Here is a 25091-nt window from a genome sequence, read left to right as displayed (position 1 = left end):
GTGTTGGAGAGCTACAGTGGCCGACTTAAAAACACGAATGACCCTCTCTAGAGACATTTGGAGCTGAGCCAGTGCGTTACGTGTGTGTGTACATGGGAAATGAGTGGTGAAGCAAGAGAGAGCGGCGGCGACGACGACGACGACGACGAAAGCGAGTAACGCTATAGACTGTGGCCCAAGCAGGAAAAGTTAACAGAGTTTGGTTTGTCCGTTCTGGGCTACTGTAGAAACATGGCGGACTCAGTGGAGAGGACACGCTCCTTATGTAGATACAAACGGCTCATTCTAAGGTAACGAAAACACGACAATTCTTATTTTCAGATGATTAGACACTAAAGAAAACATAGTTGATAATATTATATTCCATTTCTTCCTATAGATCCCACACAGTGGTCCTTTAAGTTTGCAATAAATATACTGTTTTGAGATATTGCAGGGTTTTTTTTCTAACAGAAGGGGAGGGTATAAGAGTCAGTGCCCCTCCCCGCCCAAATCATTTTCATGCAGTCCCTTAGAGACTGCCAAACAATCAGAGGAGTAATATAATTTACAGTAAGCCAGTCCTGTCATGTGCGGATCTTACTGCTCTGTGCCTAAATCAACTGTGATCACAGCCCTGTTTGTTGTTTGCTCTACATGACTAACAGCCCCATTGATGTAATCTAATTGAATTAGCTCATTCAAAATAGACTCCTAATGAAATCTGTAGGCATCGCTCAACACAACAAAGATCCCCGCTCCGATAAGATCGAGCCTTGGCAACTTGTACGACATGTCAAGGCCGCGTTTCTACGGCAAAGGCCAAGTGAGATATGGAAAGAAAATGACGAGGGGCATATCTGAACATCTGATTTTATTTTATCCTTTTGTCTAAAGGGTTCAGGATAGGGGGGGGGGGGGGACGGAAGGCTGTGACTGGCTCCTCTAGTGACTGAAATCTGAGAAGAAGCAAATCTGTTTTCCATGTATGCATGCAGCTGCTGCCAAAGAGCAGCACTCACCCCCCTCCAACCACCACCACCACCACCACCTCTTTACTGTCCATGACCCCCCCCTCACACAGGCACACAAAAGCCTCATACCTCCGGAGACTGCCATCCCCACTAATGACTGTGTCTCCGCACTCGGCTGACCACTCCGCACTTAACCATTTATTGAGGAGGGGATGACTGCGCCTTATCACGCCGAAATGACATCACTGAGAGCTACCGGTTCCAGCCTTATCTGTGAAATCAGAGGCGCGAGGAATTTCGTACATTCTGGAGAGAGCCGGAGAGAGGCTGTCAGACATTTCATTCCTGAAATATCAGCCTCTCAAAAACCGCAGTGACACGTCCTTCAATCCACCCTCCACTTCTTCACTTGACATAATCACTGATCTAACAATGGTAGACAGGTAAAAGCCCGGCTGTGGGGAAAAGTGACATTAGGAGATCTTTTTATAGAGCAACTAATGTCAAATAAGCAATTATTAAATGAGGGCAGCTTATCACATTGGGACAGGCAGAACAGTCTGCACCGCGGAGGAAGTTTGCGAGGCGCACACAAAGTTGTGGAGTAAGTCAAAAAAGTTGAGAAGCGGTCCCCTTCTGCGGGAAGGAAGTTCTGAAAGGTATTGGCAAAAACAGGAAGCGAGGAGGGCCCAGAGCCTCCGAGGAGGCTCCAGTGACTCCTTCAATTATCTCCGCGTTTAATCTTCATTTATCTGCAATTCTAATGAGGTTTAAAAAGAGATATAATAAAGAGGTATGTCTTTGAGTCTCCTTGGGTGCAGCACGCTCTTTGTGTATAATATGAATACGAAAGTGACTCAGGGTGAGCCGTATTTGTTTTGGGTGTGGTTCCTTGTTGTTTTATTGCCGGCTTCATTTTGGTGAGTGTTATTTTATTCTGTATAACATTTGGTTTTACATCTTCTTTTGCGTGTTGACCCCCAGATATCAAAAGGAGCGCCTGCGGCATGGCAAAGCCATATGAGAGAATGCTTACTTTGGGAGACTCAACTATGATTTTTATTTTCTCTTTTCAGGCTAAATGTGATTAATTATTAGAGGAACTGCTCGAGGCTGTGAATATTCCTTTTTTTTACACTTCAAAAACCTTTATTTTACTAAACTATTTGCACTCTAGAAACTAGAAAGCATTCTGTAAAGAGTCTGAAGCTGCAGCTTATGGGCACAATGTCGCTCTGTCAATCTGCTCACCAGGGTTTCCTGGCATCGGGGGTCCAATCCGACCCTGGTCAGGCGGACTGGGACTGGACTCCGGTATGGCGTTGTCCTCTGGAGGCTCCACGGGGTTCACCGCGTTTGGGACTGTGGGAAACAACACAAAAAAAACAAAACACTGAGAAACTCAGCCTTGGCAAGATGCATGCGCTGAATTACAATGACTTGTTCCTCTGCGTCGGCGAGGATTATTTTTTATTATCTTGTGATATATCTTTTATACACGGAGAAGGTTATCTTTGCATGTGTTGAGAAGCGTCTCAGAAGCGAAGATGAAAGCAGAAAACGAGGGAAGGACAAGTTAGCGAACGTCTGTGAAACACGCTGGTATCCCTGTCCTGTCGTAAAAAATGAGCTCACATCTACATCAGCAGCTCCTTCAGCAAACACTCAGACAGGCATTTCCAACACTGACACATTCATGAGAGCATAGGGGCACACACACACACACACACACACACACACACACACACACACACACACATACAAGTGCACACACATAAGCCCACACCTAGGATATACTTACAATACACTTAGGCATGGCAGAATGAGGGTAAAGTAGTTATATATTAACTTTTTATTGTTTTACATTATTCATCACGTTAAAAGGCCATAATATGTCTTATTTATTGCTCTGGCTTTAACTCTGCCTGTAAGAGGCACACTTCTGAAGAGGAGAGAATGGGAAGACGGGAAGAGAAGGTGGGGAGGGGGGAGACGAGGAGAGGAGGGGGTTGTATAAGCTCTGAGGGGAACGCAAAGGAAACAGACGGTTTATCTGTCTGTCTGTTGTGATTCCAGTGCACACACTTTGAAGTCTTTGTGCGGTAAACACCGGTGGGTCCGCGCCGCGGCTTTTTAAGAGGGCAGGGCCGGCAGACGGAGGACAGTTATAAACTATTACCGAAGCCGGTCCTGATGGATTCCACAGAACGCTATCAGATGCACTATCTGCAGCCGCCCCGAGGCCTGCTGAAGGGGTGTGTGTGAGAAGCGGAGTGGAGGGCGTGTGGGGAGGCAATTTACATTTGAGTCCCTCGTGGCAACTTTGTGTGGCCGTGCATATGTGTGAGTGTGTGTGAGTGAAAAGGGCCTGACAGTCTGGAAGTCTATTTTCTATTTCCACCTCAGTTTGGCCGAGACACGACGAGGAGGGAAATGATTCGGGTGTGGGATGTCTGGAAGATATAGAAAAGGGAGAAAAAAAGGGGAGAGGGAAGACAAAGAGGGACATGGGCAATATCCTTTTTTTTTTGGGCCGACATAACCTCACTATTAACAAACTGAGATCTATGTTCTCCGTGTCCGGACCACCGCATTGCTCCATACTGATTGCAGCAGTGGTGAACCTCGCCGTGAGCTGTTGTGCTCCGTCAATAATTGATGAGAAAAGACAGGAGTGAGAAGTGGGAACATTTCACGTATGGCAGGCGATATGAGAGGACACAGTGATCTGATTTCACTCACATATAGCCCCAACGCTGTGTGTCAGCCACTGAGCATGTGCAGGGAGCGCTCTAATGTTCTGACCCATTTTTCTGTGTGTACTGCTGACATTTCCCTTAGCTATGCAGACAGCAACTACCTCAGAACTGCCAACCCGCCAGAAGGAGGGAGAGGGCGGGGGGAGGCGAGAGGAGGCGGAGGAGGAGGAGGAGAAGTGAGAGTGAAGGAGACAATGATCGAGCGACAGAAGAGAGAGACAGATATGTTGGAGGGAGAGAGAGACAGACAGAGAGAGAGAGAGAGAGAGAGAGAGAGAGAGAGAGAGCGAGAGAGAAAGAGAGAGAGAGGGGGAGAGGTGCGTGCGAGGCGGTGAGTCAACACATTTCTAATGAGCGCGGTGACATGATGTGGTGGAGGAGAAAGAGAGCGGCGAACGGCGATGGATGTATAAAATATGGGCTCCCCGTATTTCCTCCTGCAATCAATTTCCCTTCCTTTTCACTTCACGTTTTATACGGAGACAAAAGACGGAACACGAGGCATTTAAAGTACAATTACATACTGACGAGTCAGGGCGCATAATTTCCCACAAAACGATGATTCAACGTGATTAGGCTTGACGGGAGTGTCTCCACAAGAAAATACAATACAAAGAATGTGCACACATATTGCTCACTGGGATGAGTCACCGAAAATATAATCCATAGAGCAAAGTGCAAAGGAGCAAGAGTGGACATATGGGAAGATCTTGGGGACTTGGCTGTAGGAGGTGTTGGCATTCAGCTGCAGAGGCGTACTGGAGGAAATGTGGCTTAAACACAATAGCACCGGGGGTCAGAGCCAAGCAGAGCCCGGGGTTCTTTTTTTGGTGTTAATTGAAACAACATAAAGTGTAGCTGCAGAAGGTAGAGAGTCTAAAGGGCCGCTAGAATGATTGTTTCTTTATCTTCAAATTACTGACCAACAGTCAACAAGACAAATATATTCAATTTATGATGAATAAAACAGAGAAAAGCAGCATATTTTCACATTTCAGAAGCTACAACAAGCAAATGTTTGAAGTACGGCTGTCAATAGATTAAAATATTTAATCGCGATTATTCTCATGATTGTCCATAGTTAATTGGGATTAATCGCAAATTAATCACAAATGTTTTATCTGTTCAAAATGTACCTTAAAGGGAGATTTGTCAAGTATTTAATACTCTTATCAACATGGGAGTGGGCAAATATGCTTGCTTTATGCAAATGTATACTGCATATATTTATTATTTGAAATCAATTAACAACACAAAACAACTAAAATATTGTGCAGAAAACTGTGCTGACTTGACTATGACTTGCCCCAAACTGCATGTGATTATCATAAAGTGGACATGTCTGTAAAGGGGAGACTCGTAGGTACCCATAGAACCCATTTTCATTGCATATATGTTAAGGTCAGAGGTCAAGGGACCACTTTGAAAATGGACATGCCTGTTTTTCCTCGCCAAAATTTTGCGTATGGAGTATGACATGGTTGGCACCAATGGATTCCTTAGATTTTGTAGTTTCATATGATACCAGTATCTTCACTTTAGCTTTAAAACTGAGCCCACTACAACCTCTGAAAAATCTACTGTGTTAATGCGTTAAATAAATTAGTGGCATTAAAACAAATTTGCAATAACGAGTTATTGCATTAACTTTGACAGTTCTAGTTTGAAGGTTTTTTTTCTGCTCGATAATAAAAATTGTTGTAGAGTGAATTTTCTGTCAACCCTTCAGTCAACTAATCAATGAATCCTTTCAGCACGAATGGAGTCAGTCAAAAATATCACTTTTAAAAGGCAGCCAATTATATTGCTTTTACTACTGCTGAAATGATTAGTTGGTTAATGAGGAATTGAAGCTTTTCTTTGTCATATATGATGGTAAACTGAATATCATCACGTGGTCCGATAACCGACATGGTGGTGGAAGTATTTAGATCCTTTACTTAAAGCTGCAGTTGGTCACTTTGAGAAAATATGATAAAAAGTTATTTCTATAAAACTGTCACTATATTCTTACAGTAGTGCATGAGACAGATAATCTTTGAAAACAAAACATCTTGTAGTGTACTGTTTAGCTGTAAAATGAGAAAGTTTGCTCCGGCTGATGGGCGGTGATTGGTATTTCCTCAACTCAACATGGCTGCTGGGTCACAAACTTTCTAATTTTACAGCTAAACAGTACACTACAAGATGATTCTGAAAACATTTGAGGTGAGAAACAGTTATTACAGCAACAGAATATTGATTTATATTTGATCAGCGCTAATCTATAATAATGCATCATAATTCATAAGATCATCATGTTTTTTATTTACATTCTTAATTTTGAAGGTAACTATAGCGGTCTAATAAATGTGTATAGAAATACTCAAGTATAGTACAAGTACGTCAAAATTGTACTGAAGTACTAGTAAATGTACATTCCATCACTGTTGGATAAAACAAGAAATTTAAATACGTCATCTTGGGCTTTGGGCATTTTTCAGTATTTTCAATTCATCGATTAGTCAATAAAATAATTGGCAGAGTAATAAATAATGAAAATATGTAGTAGTTTAGCATTAGTTGAATCCCTAGTAGTAACTTCTTTCTGTTTTTAGATTGACATTAAATTGTACACAGCAGCTAAATCAAAGTACCAGTAGACGCTCTAATTTCTCACGGCCCGTCCTCTTAATAGCTGCTGGGCTGGACGGGCACATTATGCATCAAAAATTCCGCTCACAGAAATAGATTTAAAAGTAGTAGCAGCTGGGCCAACAGCATCTCTTCTAACAAGGTTTTTAGGGCACATCGATTGTGAGTGACAGCTCGCTTTCGGACCGTTTTGGGAAATGAGCGCATGGCTCTGGCGGAGTTGAGGAACAGCCGGCAGCCACAGAAACACACTCGAGTTGAGGGCAACTTTCCTAGAACTTTCCCTCGAATAAGACATTCGCTTTCAACTTCCATTAACGTGAGTTCAGGGAATTTGTTTGTCTCCCAGTTAATAGTTTAGTGTAAAAGCCTTGTGTTGCCTGCACTGTTGTCATTTTGTTGGTGGTGTTGCAATCCCGGGCTGTCGGATGCTCAAATTGACCTACATGGAAAGATAATGCAATGCCTGTCTATTTTCCGAGATGGTTGCGGGTATTTTTCACCGTCTCTGCTGAATTTGTTCCGACTCAGACCTTGCTAGCATCAGCAGCTTGTTAGCTTCTAATCTCCCATCGACTGCCAGGATGCACTGCTGTCATCCCACTAGCCAACATTCAAATATCTGCACACACACACACACACACACACACACACACATACACACACTCTGCAGATTTCTCAGCAAAGTCTCAGTTTATATTTTGACATGTTGAGAAGCAGCTTTTAAGCTGGAATCAGTTCATGGTGGCGGGCAGATGTTCCTCTCAGATGACGGTTAGTGTCTGTTTCGGTCAAAACAACCAAGCTGAAGATGGGGGGAATGTTTAGAGTGTAACACATCTGTGTACTGTACCCTGTCAACTTCAGGATATAGACGTCCGCATATTGAGTAAAACTGCGTCTAAAAGTGAAATGCATGATGCGAACCAAATGTTGTGTCCAAGGATATCCAAACAAAGCGCGCTTGTTTACTTCCAGCGTTTTTAGATGACTTACCCCGACCGTGCACTTACATACCGATTTCAAACACATTTTCATTCTGTGATTACTTTATGAAAATCTGGTTGAATAACAGCTGAAGAGGTTTACAATCTCAAGTGGAGTCCTTTCTTTATAGTCATTTCTTATTCCATTGTTATTTCTTGGCGATGTCACCATTTGCACAAACTGTTTATGTGTATAAAAACAATTATTGAAAGCTATTGTATATAACTAATAAGAGGTGCGCAAAATGGATACAATCATGTATGACAATCTGTGTAATTGTAAAGCATTCTATTGATATACATCATCATTTTTACTGGACATTCAACTGATAAACTGACGACAGACAAAGTAACCAGACGGCAGACGTATACCTAATCTAATCAGGGCACTTCATCACGTTGAAGCAAAAATCCTATAAATTCAATACTGCAGTCTATAAAGCAGTCTGGCTTATTGATTTGCAACATAGCCTGCAACAACCAGATATATTAAAGCAATAGTTACCTCAGTGTAATATATGGCAAAATATATTGTCGTACACTATATATAACTAAATCACTCCACCTTAAACACTACTACTAGTACTAATAATAACTGCTGATTTTTAAGTGATATAAACAGGATTATTTGGTAACAATTCATTTCAACACCCTTTTAAGCACTTATAAACAGTATAATATTAATAATAAATGGGTTATAACATACTATAATACACTATAATGTAGATGTACACTTATAATGTAATAACTGTAAAATTGTGAACAACTATAGCATCTGTAAGTGGTGTTTAGACAGCTAATGAATGACCAACCAGCACAAAAAATATGTCTATATTTTATATGAATGTGAAATAGTTAGTTTGTATTTATTCATTGTATTAATTGTATTCTGTATTGAATATGTTTTTTCTTTCTTCTTTCTTAAATACAAGATATTTATTGTATCTATTTTATACATGAATAATTCTTCTTTACTCTTAATAGCTGAGCAAACTCCATCCATGAAGGCCACGACATGTATTGATGTGTTTATGTGTGTAATAATCATACATAACTAAATATGATTGCAGCTTTGTTATTCTGTGTTATCAATCATTCATTAACTATTCATAAACCAGTTATGAATGGTTTGTAGGGGAGATTATAATGGTTGAAAAATACATTAATAAACACTTAAAATGTCTTTATTCCTCCTTACAACTAAATTCCAGTGTGTTATAAACTAAGTAAGTATTTTTATACTGTATATTAATGCTACATAGTAAATTGTTAACATTTATTTTTTCTTTTAAATATTAATTTTCTGACTGTATCTATATTGTGTTATTACCTATATATACTATTTATTTATTTTTTTACTATATTTTAAAATGGCTGTTAATGGTAGGGCTGGGTAATATGAATGGAGAATTTTATAAACAATATTTAATATTTGTTTTATTTCAATATATAGTATATCAAATTTAAATGTATGCAAAATCTCATTAAAATAATAAAACTGATAAACTGTATTCTATTGTTATGCATTTCATCTTACACAACTTTTCAAAAGTGGAAAACAAACTCTCTTTTTTGTTTTTAAATTACATTTTGCTTGGAATGAATCATTTGGACAATAGAATTTTGTAAAATGATAGAATGATATGATCACATCATCAAGATGCGACACCACTGAAAGCCAATAAATGGTCAAATTGAATTATCACCAAACCCCAGGTGATGCCACTAAAGAAGTCATATCAAAAATATTAAAAAAAAAACATTAACACTGGTGGCCAATTCATTTCATAACACAACTTTACAGTGGTAGAGAACGGGTCCTGTCTGAGGTGGCAGACAAAGTCACGGCAGGCACACATGGCGATAAATGAAAATGTCACACCAAAGTGAAACACGGCTTTGAGGCAGCGACGCCGCTTTGTGTTGTACATGTGAGGTGAGCGTGCGTTTACCTTGCCCGACTTTCATGATGACTTTCATGGCTCGGTACTTGCACGCGCCTCCCTCCCGGTTCTCCAGGCCCTCGACTGTACCGTTGGAGGTTGCTGCAGGTGGGAGGAGGGGAGAAAGAAAGAAAGAAAGAAAGAAAGAAAGAAAGGAGAGGAAAGGGTGAAGGACAAGGAGAGGGAGGACGTGACGTAAAGAAGAGAAGAAAAGCAGGAGAAGGGGAGAGAAGATGACACACTGGTTAATGAGCACGTCCATAACGCACAGAACTAATCAATATTTACGACAAGCACTGATTAGCTGTTCCAGTGATTAGCCGTTCTCACCCTCAATCAAGCGCCGGCTCCTCTCGACGGTATCTCTCATTAACACAATAAAGTGAAGTCAAATGAATGGAACAACATTAGAGTCTACTGAGGGGAGGTGGGCGCTGAGGAGGAACATGGTCAGACCTGTGTGTGTTTTCTGTCTGTGCATACTTTAGCAGTGAGACATGCCAGCGAGAGTTCCAGCTGCTTGCCAAGTCCTCGAGCAGCTTACTCCCTCTGAGCCACATGTGTCATTACTTGCTGGTAGTGCTGAGAGCTAAATGCCTCCCTTAATGTTTGTGGATGTGTGTGTGTGTGTGTGTGTGTGTGTCCATTTATATATTAGAGTACGTGTGTGTCGGCGGCCTCCCTCCATTTGTTTTAAAGTGTGTGTTCTGCTCGGACTTCAAGCGAGGTTGTTTATTCAATGTCACATTCACTTCAGACACTGTGACACAATTGGCTGTCTATTTCAGGGCCCATGATAATGACCTAGGGAGACAGAGTGTGACTCTGACCTTAACACTGAGCGGCGAGAGCAAGGCGGTTGTGCGTGTCTTTGTGTGTGTGTGTGTGTGTGTGTGTGTGTGTGTGTGTGTGTGTGTGTGTGTGTGTGTGTGTGTGTGTGTGTGTGTGTGGCCGTGTACGCCTGTGTGGGCGCATGCGATGGCAGCTCTAATTTTGGAATTCCCCAAATGATCTCCATCTCCGCTTAGTCTGCTGTTTCAACTTACTCCCTTCCTCTGAAATGCTTTTGTTTCTCTTCCTCGCATTCTCCGTCTTGCTCTCTCTCTCTCTCTCTCCGTCTCTTCCCTCTCTGTTTTTTCACTCACTTCATTTTTATCTGCTCTATCTGACTCTACCCCTCCCTTTCCCTCCCTCTTAACTCAATGACCATCTCCCTGGGTGATTGCTTCAGATGGCACCCTCATTATGATGAGATAGTCTTGGAGAGGGTGCTTATCTAATGATGACACAAAGAGAGGCAGACTCGGCTACAGACGAGGGGTGGGGGGGTCCAAACAATGCAAACATCCAAGTGCTTCTTAGCCTCCCCCTGGCATGATTTAGCAGTGTTTCTACATGCATTTCCTCGCTATAAACTGATGTATCAGGCAGTGTTGAAATGTGTCTCTGCTATGGGGAAAAAAATCTGGTTGATTCATGCCTTGTCATTCCTAAGTATTATTAACGTTGACGTTCTGTTGCCCTCTGGGATTGCAGCTTTGTACTCGAAGAAAACCAAATAACGAATTGCACTAATATTATGTTACTTTATCAGATCATACCCTGGCTCTAAATTACAAAGGGGAACCACAACATTTTGTTAGTGCGGGCCGGAGTACGTGATAATTTGTGAGAATGATTGCGATAACATTGTGACAGGACCTCTTTGGCAAATTCCCCCGTGCCGTAGACTCAACAGTGAACCGGACACTGAAATATATACGAGGGGGCCGAGCCGAGAGCGGCGCAGGAACAAAAAAAGAAATTTACGTGGGACATTAATGTGAGTGAACACTCAAGGCTAAGTGAGTCTTATGATTTATGTAAAGTCTATGCAGGGAGCATGTCTCTTCTAAAAGGGAACATTCAAAGACAGTGAGGTGAACAGGCCTGTTTTCAGTCTTAAAGGCGCACCGGCTCGGCCCAGAATGGCCCAGACGCTTGCCAACCTCATCCTGCCATTTTCCGCCCAATTTCTCCCCTTCTTTCAATTTTTAAACTTCCAGGGCAAGGTTACACAAAAAAATGAGCTCTTTGAAGATGGAGCTCAAAGGCGCTTGAATAATCTGACTAAGAGTGAGCGTCATGCCATGAATTTTATATCCACTCGGAGAGGGAGCAAATCTTCTCAGTGTTAACTTACTTCTGTCATCTAAATTAGCTATTCCTTCAGGCTGGCTGAGCAGGCTGTACAGCTGATGTGGCGCGATGATAACTTGGCCCTTCGAGCCTTCTGTTTACCGAAAGAGAGCTGACTTTTATAAAGACATGATCACTTTTTATGTTGTTTGTATTCGGGCCATTTAAAATGTCAAATAATTCAGGGCTTTTTACGGCACCGATGGAAATTCATAATCCGATTAACCGTGTCCAGTTTTAACCACATTTCCTGATGTGAATCCATCTTTAAGCACTATTCAAGATGGAAATTGACTCCAGAAACAACTGTTGAGTCCATTAACAAATGTGCGGTGAATGTTAAAAAAACTTGCCTCGACTGTGCAACACTGTATTTTTCATTGTAACCCTTGTGTGATATCACTGTATTTACATTTATCGTGTCAGTGTTCACTCAAAAGAGAAGACAAGCCACGTTGCTCAAACTCCCCAACCGCTCGCCACAACAAGGATACGCTGCCAGCTTTTCTTTTTAATCTGAAAGCTTCTCACTCACTCTATCTCCTCTTTCTCTCACTTATTTTTTCCTCCCTCTCTAACCCTCTCGTTTCATCCCCGCGTCCTGACGTTAATCCAAATCTGGATTTCCAGATATTAAAAGGCCGACGGTCACATCGTGTTGTGGAAGGAGGAAACTGGGGAATTGGGTCTTCCTGTGTGTCTCGGTGGAGATAAAAAACACAAGGGGATAAAGAAACGGAGAACAAAGAAACTCCCATTCTGCTGCTAATGATTTAGTGGAACAAACCGGTTCAACGCTTTGGAGTCCAGAATACCGAAAGAACTGGTCATTGCATGAAGGAATGTTGCTTTTTTTTAATAAAGCGGTCAGGCTCCAAAGCTGTTTTTTTTTGGTATGATTTAAGGCCCTCTTTGTGGGTGTGGATCGTTGGCCGCAGAGTGACTAGTGGGAGAACAAAAGATCTACAGCTGCTGAAGTCATAAGAGAAACCAGGTGCCAAATGTTGATGTTGGGAAATATCTACAGCACAAATGTGTCAGCCAAGAGAAAGCCTTGCAGGGGAAAGAGCTGGCCCGCAACAAAGGCTCCTGTTCCAATACTACTACACATATACCACTACCGCTAGCGCATTAACATATGTGAATGCATATACACAAATGCACACAGATTTCACAAGGACGTAGAGGGGAAGGACTGCTCCCCGAGGTGCAAGAGTGGGAGATGTGTGAGAGACGCGCCGCTGACTGGCCGGGAGACGACACAAGCTGAGGCTAAAGTGCGACGCGGTGGTCTATATTTATTCTCAGGTCTGCTAAATGAGGTCACTCAGGTGGTCCTGCTGAATACGTTCCCCCCATCTCCGTCATGAATCATCCGCTGCTTATTATTCCTGTCCAGCCCAGGAGGGGCTTTCATACAGCGCGATGGGGCTGTGTGTGTGCGTGCACTCCCTCCTGTGTCTCGCGTGCGTGCACGCTCTCGTGCGCAACATCTGCCCAAAGCGAACCGAACGAGGGGATAGATACAGCCCATGTGACAGACAGAGAGCAGGTTGTTTAATGAGAAAGTGGATGAGAGGTGACATTCATTGGCTACCTTTCACACACCGCCCCCCCCTTCATTCTCCACAGCATTCAGACTCCCACTTAGACAAGCCGAGCAGGGACCGGGTAGTCACAGTAACCACCGCCAATAATAATGTCTACTTTTTCTAAATACATAAACAGACACAACCGCGATCCGATCACTCACACTTAGCATCAAGGAATAAAAAACACCGGCGCATAGAGCTGTTTTCATCCATTTCAGGCAGCTAAATAGAACCGCCGTGTCAGGCATGGCGCGCCTCTATCAAACAGTGTGTCACAACAGAAACGACTGTTTCTCATACATATTCCTATCTGGGGTTTTGTTTACATTAGCACAGCGGAGTCGAAGTGGGGAGAAGGAAAAGAGTGCCTATTTGCACAAAATATTTCACTCCTGAATGAGCACAGAGAGGTTTAGATTAGGTTTACGAGCCTGATTCCAGAGATAACCCTCCCCGGCAGATCTGGCACACATGCAAGCATGCACGTGCACACACAAACACATACAGAGTGAGGTTGGCAGACTGGAATAATACTGGGGGGATCTAGATGTTTGCACTTTGAACCTTTTCTAATCCCAAGTATTAGGCCATGGCTAAAGCCTGATTATGGCAGAATGAAATGGATCTAAATAGATGTCCAAGCCCCATCAGCCCTCCATTTCTTTGTCCTAGAAATAGAAATGGAAATCAGTAATCGACCTCCAACCTCTCGTTCGCCGTCTCTCCCACGTAGCCTCCTGCGCATGCAGGTATGGCCTTGGCGAAGACAATTTATTTAGACTTTTCATATCACCTCAGATGAATTACGCGCTCGGCCCGGCAAACGGTTTCTTCTCGTGTTTCTTTTCAAATAATAAAACCTGGCAGACAATATAAACTAGTCATATCTTTTTGACGTTAGCGCTGCACATTTTTCATGCTATTTTCGCAAATCCAATATTGAATTTAGGCTCGAATGAATGTGGTTTGGAGTAATGTGTGTAGACACAGATGATTTTCTCATCTACATGTTCAACAACGGTGCTTTTTCTTCCCGTTTAGGTTTCGCCGAGCGTCGCCGAGTGGCGGCTCTAATATCGGGCGCGTGCTGCCTGCTCCCAGGAGTCGCCTCGCTGCACGTACGGTAAGCAGGTAGCAGCATCAGTGTGTCAAGGTTTAAGGTGGTTAGCGGCCCAGTGCACACAACTGTTGCTCAGCTCACTGCTTCAGTATACAGCCAGAGGGGGAGCTCCTCTCCTGCTCCCTGATTAGACTTCTCTCACACACACACACACACACACATACACACACACGCGTGAGATGCAAAAGCATGCACGGCTGCACACACACAAACGCAACCGCAGTTGAAATGGTTGCGAAAAAAAATATACAGACATGTAAGCACTTGGGCCCCACAGAAGCGAACACACACTGAAGCACACACTGACATGCACACACACAAATGCATATTCACACACACACACACACACACACACACACACACATATTGGCTGCCTGTGTAGCCAGAAGATCAGGCAGGACTTAAGAGCTCCTCCGGCACCAAAATTACAGGGTACCTCTAAATCCTTCCAGCAGAGAGCACTATGGGATAGCGCGGGGTGGGGGGAGGAGGAGGAGGGCTGTGGAGGGGGTGAGGGAGGGAGGTGAAGTGGAGAGAGGTGTGTGTGTGGGGGGGGGGGGGGGGGGGGGGGGGGGGTGAGGTGTTTAGAGAGGGGATGGAAAGAAGAGTGCGTGGTGAGGAGGGGCAGCAGAGGAAGCGGGAGATTCCTTTTTTTTTTTTTTTTGAAGACGAGAGAGCGTACGAGCCGGGGAGGGGTGAGACTTGATCTGTCTGAAGTGTGCTTGCGTGCGAGTGTGTGTGTGTGCGTGTGGCGGTGGATGGGGGGTGTCTGTGCGTGTGTGCATATGTCGTGAGGGAATATGGAAGGAGGTGATGAAGTGAGGAGTTGAGAGGAGGAGGAGGAGGAGAGCTCAGTTTGGAAAGAAGAAGAAGAAGAAGAAGTGGGAGGTGATCTCTCTCTGTGAAGCAGAGGAAGCATATGCAAGTGTTGGATTGTGTGCATGTGTGTGTGTGTGTGTGTGTGTGTGTGTGTGTGTGTGTGCCAGCCTTACTCGCACTCACCATTTCTCTTACACTCTCCCCCGAGTCTCTCGTTGTGTGTGTTTTGGCCTCTGTGCAACTGTGTGCACTCAAGTATGTATGTGTGTGTGTCTACAGAGCATTAATGTGAATTTGTATTTCTGCATGTATGTATACAAATGTTTGGGAATATGTGAATTCTCCTTGGTGATTTCTTTTTTTTATTGCGTGTGTGTGTGGTCCTTGTACATCAGTCAAGACCGTCCCAGATTACCGAGCCAAAGGTCGGGCATTACGGACCTCTATTGCCAGCACCACTGGGCCAGTGCTTCAAGACTACTTATGACAGCTTTTAACCTCTGCAGAGGACCTGTCAGCAGCTCCCAAAGTGTCTGTGGTGCGTGTGTCTGTACAAGAACTCACAGCCCGCAGACACAGAGAGCTTCTGCATCATTTAGCCGCGGGTGTCTGCGTGACACCTCTCCGGTGAATCCGGCCGGGCAGAGCTTTTACACCGCCGCGCTCCCCTACTCTCCATTACCCCAACTCTGCGTGCTGCAAAAGTGCTGTGCGCCTGTATATGTAACTTGGTTAATAATGCTTCTACTTGTGTATTTTGGTTCAGTGTTCTGTCACTTTAAAATACTTGTGGTTGCCTTTAAAGCTTCAGTGGGCAGACTATTTTTGGCATCATTGGGCAAAAATTCCATAATAACCTTTCAGCATATTGTAATTTAAGTGTTCTGAGAGAAAACTAGACTTCTGCACCTCCTCATGGCTCTGTTTTACAGGCTTTAAAAAGACTTTGGCCAATCACAGGTCATTTCAGAGAGAGCATTTCTATTGAACGTTCCTATTGGCTGTATTCCAGCTGGTGGGCGGTGCTTGGTATTTCCTCAACTGATCTCAACATGGCTGCCGGGTCACAAACTTTCTTTTGTTACAGCTAAACAGTACACTACAAGATGTTTCTGAAAACATTTTAGGAGAGAAATAGGCATTACAGTAACAGAATATTAAATTATACTTGATCAGTGCTGCCTAGTTTGACCGTTTGATCGGAGTTCGCGGGTGATTGACAGCTGCTCAGAGACGGCAAGGCTCCACCTTGGCTCTGATTGGTTGTTTTCCTCCTGTCTGTGAAATCTTGCAGATGCCATTAGGAGCACCGGAGGACACAGAGGCCTGATTTTTTTAGATTTCATGCACTACTGTTAGGATATAGTGACCATTTTATAAAAATAACTTTTTTAAATCGTATTTGCTCCAATTCTACACACTGCTGCTTTAATTTGACCGTGTAAGCAGTAAGTCACGGTTATAACGCCGTTATAATGCAGATTGTTTGAATAGAGTGTTAATTTTTAGTTAATAATTTTGTCATATAAATATATACTGTATGTACCTAGAGGAGTTGAGACATGGACAAAGACTTTCATGTGATTGTAGCTTTGCAAATTCATTATATCTGTTGTGTCCACATGTAGGCTATATTGCTAGCTAGCAAGCTACCAGGCTGGGTGTGTGGTAACAAGAGTGTTTCTATATTTCTAGTAACGTCATTACTGAAGATATACAGTATGTTCTAGAACGGTCCTGTGACCACACTGTTTGTCTATTATCTGAATAAACCAACTCAACTGGGATCCTGGCCTGTGGTGTCTAGGGGTATAAAACAATATTGAAAAAATGTAATATCGCGATATTATGTTTTGTGATACAGTATCGATTCTCAAAAACACTATATCGATTTTTAATTAATAGTTTACATGCAATAATTAACTCAGTCAATGCTTTATTTTCATGTCCTCTCCATGTATGTGCCCTCTCAAAGTAGTGCTATGATGTTGGATGTTACAGTTACTGGGATAAATGCAAATCCCACTGTTCAGATTGCATAAAAAAGTAAACTTATTTAAACTCAGATTTTATGCATGTGGTAGTGTGTTCTTTACACTATGACAGTTTTCCTGAAATTAGATAAAAAAATTGCAATATATCGCCTTGCTTACTGTATCGCAATATATCGCGATATATTGAATCGTAACCCCTTTATCATGATACGTATCGTATCGTCAGATACTTGCCAATACGCAGCCCTATGGTGTCTTTATAACACAATGCAAGAACACAGCTGTTACATATACGCGGCACAAAACTTCCCCGTGTAATGTATCCATGCATGCAAAGACAGAAGATGATGTTGTCCCGTGTCCACGAGCACACATAACACACACATAACACACACGCCCACGCACAAACAAACAAAGGTACGCACGCAGTGCAGGCCGTCTGTCGGATCAGTAGGAGATAAAGGACGCAGAATAACAGGAGGACCTTGGGGAGCAGAGCAAGTCATCTGTCTCAAACACGAACAGACTGAGCACACTCCAACATGACAGATGCAGACAGACTCATCTTAGAGTACATCGCATCCTGGAACTCTCCACTGCACTTCTGCCCCCTCCTCTCTTTTCCCTTTGCACACACACAAACTGAAGGAGGTCTGCTCAGAATGTGCACACACGAGCCACATAATCTGACAGGTGCGCACCGGGGGGGACTTCAGATCATGGAATTTTGAATGCGGTCGATTGGCACAATAAAACAGTGCAACCTGAGGGAAGGGGGACTTACAGCTTCTAATACTATAAGCTGTTGCATATAGTATTAAAGTTATGAGAAGCAGCGACAGTAGCCCAAGCATCCAATATTAATTTCATAACCACACTGACTGCAAAATTCGAGCCTGTACTCCACTGCTCCTAATGTGGAACATTTTTAGATATTAGCTATTTCAACTTCACCAGCTATTTCAAGCTATAATGCATTCTGTTGTGTGGAGAAGTTGCCAGTGGCCCACACAACCCTCCCTAATGACAGAGTAGCTAATTGGCTGTAATGGCTCTTTTCACCGATATCATCGAGCTGCAGCCGCAGAAAACCTCAGCAGTTTTAAACAAATCATGTGCCGAGTAAAAACTGGGGGGGAAAAACAGCCTGGAGAAACAGCCTGCAGTGGCTCCTTTTCGCTTCAGATGACGAGCAGTATGTATGAAAAGAACAAACTCGGCCATGAAAGGAAAATAACATTTCAGACGACTGTTATTTTTCTTTGTTTGACCGTTACTCCCGATCAATTAGACGATTATTTGAAGAAAAAAAAATCTGGCACAGCCCTAGTGGGCACATACACATTAACACCCTTGAATACACAATAACTAACAGGTGAACAAACACGCCCGCAGAGCTGCACACAAACACACTCTTGCCTCTGAACTAGCGTCTCAGACAGTGCATCATTTCACTAATAGCAGCTGAAAAATGTTGCGTGTTCAGAGGAATAAGCAGAGGGGAAACTGGGTCAGAGAGAAAAAAACTGGCATTGCACCTTCCTATTGGTCAGAGCTAAAGGTTAGAAGAGATGCGACACATACTGAGGCACACGCTCACGTACACATGCACGCTCAAAAGCTAAAGGTTAATATTGTTCATGTGGGAATTGCTGAGTTACTGTTTATCTCATGCTTAACCTATGTGTGTGTGTGTGCATAAGGCTTGTTTGTGCGCTCGTGTGTATAGCTAGCAATGATTACACAGAGTTTATTCCTTGTTAAAGACAGAGGGAAGCTCCACATTAGTGTTTCATTAATCCCATCATGGGCCCAGTGTTTCCCTGACCACACATATTAGTGGGCTCTCTTCTCAACCCACTAACTGCACATCAACAGTCAATCCATGACTTCTTCTTCCTGTATTCCTGCCCTTAATTTAATCTATCAGACAGCAGCAACACTTTAGCGTCTGATCCGCCATCATTTGCCATATTATTGGAGCTTCTGTTAAGCCGACTGATCACTTCCTGCTGCTATTTCAAATTAAAAGCTGCACACCTCAGCCGTGTCCTCTGGTCATGCCCGGGGTTAAGAACATTCCAGGAAGTTATACTCAAAGAAATGGAGCATATTATTCAATTTTCACTCTCCATTAACCACCATTTACACTGGGGAGAGTGTGTGTGTGTGGGGGGGTGGGTGGATGCCAAGACAAATGGTGGACAAAAGAGACAAGTATCTGTTGACGATGTTAAGACTAACAGCCCTGAAATTAACAACTAAGAAGTGGCTGCACATGATATGTCCATACATTTTAAAACAGTGAGACATAGTGAGTACATTCAATGTTTGAGATGGATAACATATAAAATAAGAGGCGAAGAAATGATTGAACTATCTTTATCTAAGTCAGATAACATCTAATGGGTCTTACGTACTTGTTAAGGCATTTTACAGTAACCAAATTATTTTTTTAAAGAGGACCTATTATGCTTTTTTGTTTTTTTCACTTTCCTTTAGTGTGTTATATCGTTTTTTGTGCATGTAAAAGGTTCGCAAAGTTACAAAGCCCAAAGTCCAAAGGGAGTTACTCTCTCAAACAGAAACACTGCTCCTGAACTGCCTGAAACGCCTCTCTTGAAGTCCTGCCTTTTCTTCTGTAACATGGTGATGTCACCAAGTAACACATTTGCATAATAATGCTACAAGAATGAATCCTTAAACCTGGAAATGAGTTAGCATTTTAGCACTTCTGGTTCCCTCATCTGGAAGTCAAAGGGTTTTTTGAATGGGTCTTTGGTTAGATGCCTGATATAAGGTCTGCGGTTAACACAAGCTCAAGAGATTTTAACATTTTGTTCTACAATATAAAATACGTCAGTACTCCCCTCGTAAATTTTGAAGCCTTTACGTGTCTTAAAAAAGGCGGTTGGTAACAAGTGGCTAAATGAGACTACTGAACATCATCTCGCCGACTCGTCCGCCTTTACCGTCTCATTGTGTATACTCGCGCTCATGCGACCGTGGTGTAGTTCGTTTATAGCCTAACGTTAGCTGCAGCACAGCCGGTATGAGGAAAAATAAAGAGTTTTTTGAACATTAAAGCATGTAAACATGTTCTAGTAGAAACCCAAAATGCAAGTATGAACCTGAAAATAAACATAATAGGTCCTCTTTAAATGTCTGCATTATGCTTGATGATAAGTATAACATCAATGATATCTGATTATACCATTACTGTGCCCATTAAAATGCCCTTGTATTAACCCTATAGCCTATTATAAATCACAGCAGGTATTTTCTCAAAAAACATCCAGATTAGTGGGTGGTATTGGTATCGTCAGTTTACACGTGTGTAATCAGCTGACAGATGCACACACAAGGTCTTAGTGAGCTTGTTCCCTCAGCAGGAGGCTCATTGAAGTTTTCGTCTTGCTTCATTTGCACTGATTATCACACGAGGTGAACCGAGGTTCACTCGCTAAATCCCAACAGATGATAAAACTGATCCTCTCCGGCTTTTCTCTGGCCTTTGTGGTCGTCTACAAAGGTGATACGGGACTCCGGAGAGGAGTCGCCCACCTCCATCTAAAGGGTCCACGAGCCACAAATCAGCCTGCGCTTGCCTGATAAAAGAAGAAGCGCTGGAATGGATCGGAATGTGGCGGGTGATAGTAGAGGCATGTCAAAGGCCATGAGACTCCGAAAATCTAGACTGACTAAAGAGCTAATCTGTGAGCAAACTTCCCCCCCTGAGGGAAACCAGAGCCGAAGCCCTGGAACGAGTTAACGAACACCAACGGGCGAAACATCCTCAGAGAACACGCCGCTCGTGCCGGTGCATGTTAATAAAATGCGCTCGCGTTTAGATGTCTAAGCGTGTGGGTAAGGCTCATCTGTGTGTGTGTGTGGAGCTCCTACACTGTGTCCATTCATCCTTTGTGCAGAGAGAGAGAGGAGCTTCAATTCACTGACCTTTTCAATCTGGCCTCCAGAAGAGAGTTATGACAACTGAGCCAGCCTTGTGTTCCTCGGCACAATAACACTCATCAAAGATGGGACACAAACAAACAAACAAATAATAACTCTTACACCGCAGCAGGCCCGGGCGCTTCCAATCGCAAATAGGCAATGCAAAACAAACCCAATGAGGTATTCTAAGTAAGAAGAAATGGCACATGTGTGAGGAGAGACAAGAGCGCTGTATGGCGCAGGTGAGAAAACTTGCCTCGGGGTAATGAAGCTGCTTGGGTGATGAGCAGGTCAGAGAAACGCTAAAAGATTTCGGGCTGCAACTAATGACTTTCCGCCATGTGGTTTATTTTTTTTCCGATTTATGGATTCATTGTTTAATCCATAAAATGCTGCAGTGAGAAATGGCTATCATGATTTGAAGGTGATGCTTCCAGATGTGTTTAGGGCTGTCAATCGATTCAAATATCTAATGGTGATTCATCGCATGATTGTCCATAGTTAATTGCAATTCATTTTTTATCTGTTCAAAATGTACCTTAAAGGGAGATTTGTCAAGTATTTAATACTCTTAACATGGGAGTGGGCAAATATGCTTGCTTTATGCAAATGTATGTATATATTTATTATTAGAAATCAATTAACAACACAAAACAATGACAAATATTGTCCAGAAACCCTCACAGGTACTGTATTTAGCATAATAAATATGCTCAAATCATAACATGGCAAACTGCAGCCCAACAGGCAACAACAGCTGTCAGTGTGTCAGTGTACTGACTTGACTATGACTTGCCCCAAACTGTATTGTGATTATCATAAAGTGGGCATGTCTGTAAAGGGGAGACTCGTGGGTACCCATAGAAACCCATTTATATTCACATATCTTGAGGTCAGAGGTCAAGGGACCCCTTTGAAAATGGCCATGCCAGTTTTTCCTCGCCAAAGGTGGGAGCGTTATTTAACCTTCTTTGTGACAAGCTAGTATGACATGGTTGGTACCAATGGATTCCTTAGGTTTTCTAGTTTCATATGATGCCAGTATCTTCACGTGTGTGCGTTAAAAGAAATTAGTATTGGCGTTAAAACAAATTTGTGTGGTCCTACAAACTCAAACATTGACAGCCCTGGTTGTTTTGTCCGTCCAACAGTCCAAAACCAAAAGATATTCAATTTACAATGATATAAAACAGAGGAAAGCAGCCAATCTTTATATTCGAGAGGCTGGAATGAGTTAATGTTTGGGATTTTTGACTGAAACGAATCGTTTCACCACAAGAGAGATTGCAGAGAGGCAGTAAAGACGGTGAGCTGGACGGAGAGAGAGAGAGAGAGAGAGATGTCAGAGACAGAGAGTGTACTTGTTATTTAGGAGAGTCGATGTCAGCCCATCTGTTGTCCGCAAAAACAAAATCTGCAAGCGGCAGAACAAAGACAGAGAGAGAGAGGACGGTGCACGTGTGTGTGGGCGTGCATGTGTCCCTGTGACCGTGCACGTGTGTTTGTGTGAGTGTATGTGTGAGGATAAAAACCCTGGGGGAATCTCCTGTACCTGCTAACATGGAGGCGACTGATCAGAGCTGACTGCAGCCAACATGGGACCCGACATGGAGCGGCTCTAATGCGCAAGGACACGCACATATGCGCACAAGGATGCACAAGGTGGCAGACAGACGGACAGACAGACATATATAATAGATAGAGGGTCTTATGTAGCCGATGTGTAAAGAGCCAGAGCTCCGAACGGCCAGGCTCCAAACCACAGCGAGGAGGCTGCTCCAGCTCTGAGGCCGGGCTGCAACACAAGACGCAGGAACACACTTTTCCTCCCCTTTCCCCCCGTTATTCGCCAAAACCCCAATCAGAGAGCACAGTCGACCACAGAGAAAATGCTGCTGATTACATCCTAATACACACAAAGCCAGCAGCTGACGCACATATACAAACACGCGCACACTCACACACACTGATTACATCCTCTCTGGTGCTCCTCTCTCCTCATCCCCTAGTATCGGTTACACGGTAAAGCCACGCTGATCGAGGATCAGTGTTTTTTGGAAGGAGTTCGGGAGCTTAACCTCTAGTCCGAGAGCGGGGAAGAAAAACTCTGGACCCCCTGGTTCCCCCCCAACCCCAACCCCAACCCCAAGCACAAATAAACAGCGACAACACAAAAATGTCTGGCAGACTCGAAACAATTTCCTGAAGGATCTGTCACTGTGCAGGAGAGATGGGGATGGGGATGAGGAGGAAGAGGAGGGGGGGGTGAGATCTAAGGAGGAGAGAAAATAGGTGGAATGGCAAGGCGGTGGGAGAGACAGATTAAGTGGCACAAGCAAAAAAGAGAGAGAGAGGAACGGAAAGAGAGAGAGAGAGAGAAATTGAACCTGTGGGTTTGGAACGGGGAGGTAAAATTGTTCCATCGGCGTCTACGAAATCATCAACTCAGCCTGAACGCAAACATGCAGTTATTTGAAGCTGTCTTTTCTGCATCTCATCCATCCATCCATCCATCATGGTATACGCGTGCACAAACTCACACGTTTCACACCCATGGGACCGCCGCCTGAAAATATCTTGTGCGCCAAGCTAAACTCTCTTGAATGTTGCATTAACAAACAGCAGCTTCCATTACGCAAGCAGAGAGACGTGTGAGAGCTCACTGTGTTTGCTATTTGCAAGCTAGTGCGAGCTCATGAGTATATATTTATATATATACAGTATATTTAAATTTGCTTATGTGGCTTTGTGCTTATTTATGCCTGTGTGTTTGTGCGCATACACGCCTCTTGTGTGTCTGCCTGCTCCCGTTACTGTGTTTGTGCGCCTGTGGTCGCGCTGGAATGGAACATGGACATCTTGCCACCGAGCTGAATTCACAGAAACGGGCTTGGTCCTGGCCTGCAGAGCAGTATTTAGACTGTGTATTTATGCGTCGGACAACCGCAGCAGTCTCTATCACCGCCAGTGTGATTCATGTTTGTTTGCTTTGCTCGGCGCTGATTCGATTCCATCAAGAAGCTCTTTTTTTTTTCTCTCTCTCTCTCTTTCGCCACGAAAACGCTTTCCACAGAAATGTTCGCGCCGTCCCCCCGGTCAGAGTTTCATCAGCCGCCCGGCCCCTCATCGTAGCTGACCAAGCATGCAGTGGTTTCCATAGCGAGGATGCGACATTAAAACTAACAACCTCTATAATTATACATCCATATTTCTCCGATGAGTTTGTGTAAACAAGCCCGGGCTCCAGCTCGGAGGAGGCGGCCCTCTTGGCAGGCCCGGGCCGAGGGTGCCACTGAATGGCTGTCGGAAAACAAAGCCATTTCAGAGTGTGCCTTGGAAAAGAGAAACCACTGTTCTGGTGGATGGCGGAGAGGGAGATCGAGCTCCATCTGACAGACAAGAGAGAGCTGTGATTTGAGCTTAGCTATTGGCCGGAGAAGAAAGACTCTGACAATATGTGTTGTTGGCAAAGCAGAGGGCAAACAACCTCAGACATCTCAGATGGAAAGGGAAATATGCAAACCCAGAGTGTTTTAGATTACGGGCTGTCATTGTTTTATCCCATATGTTTTTTTTTAAACGCAGATACACCATTGTCCGACACAATTTGCCTTATGGACAATGACGCTCATGTTCTTGCGTCCTACATTCACTTTTCCTAAATCACCGCGGACTCCGAACATGTATCTTTTCCAGCAGTCTTAAGATGTCTCCTCTCCTTTTCGCCTGAAGCTATTTTAGTGCTGCAAAACCACAGAGATGGTTTCGGCATGGCGGACGGAATTAAAGAAAACAAGGAAGCTACTTTCAGCGACTGAAAAAAAAAAAAAAAAAAACGCTCACAGGGAAAAGAGTCGGCAAATGAGTTTGTGTTAGTTGAGAGGGTGAAAACACCAAAAAAAATAAATCAACAGTGTTGTTGTTTCGCAGAGTTGACTCTGCGGTCTCTTGTGGTCTGCGTGTTGAGAGGAGATCTAAGCTATCAGTTAGCAAAAATGACTTGAACACAGACTTCCCACGGCACCTACAACACACAACTTCCAAACGTGAGAGTGAAATAATGGAGGGAGAGCAGGATGGAGCGAGGAATGACATAGTGGGAGAGAGAGAGAGGGCACGCAGGATAAAATATTCTAATAAGATAAGCATGGAGCACCGC

General features: G+C 43.4%; 1 protein-coding gene across 2 annotated transcripts in view; it reads right to left on the bottom strand.

Moving 5' to 3' along the window:
* The window catches only part of efnb1 (ephrin-B1), a 75854-nt gene that overhangs the window by 4962 nt on the left and 45801 nt on the right, over positions 1 to 25091 (bottom strand). For both annotated transcript variants that reach the window (XM_037779944.1, XM_037779945.1), the window contains 2 exons: positions 9285 to 9377; positions 2205 to 2315 (listed from right to left, as the gene is read on the bottom strand). In XM_037779944.1, the coding sequence (XP_037635872.1) occupies positions 2205 to 2315; positions 9285 to 9377 (204 nt within the window). The remainder of the gene's footprint in view (positions 1 to 2204; positions 2316 to 9284; positions 9378 to 25091) is intronic.

Source organism: Sebastes umbrosus, chromosome 9 (genome assembly GCF_015220745.1).
Source record: "Sebastes umbrosus isolate fSebUmb1 chromosome 9, fSebUmb1.pri, whole genome shotgun sequence".
Classification (NCBI taxonomy): Eukaryota; Metazoa; Chordata; class Actinopteri; order Perciformes; family Sebastidae; genus Sebastes; species Sebastes umbrosus.
This window is presented reverse-complemented; position numbering and strand designations above follow the sequence as displayed.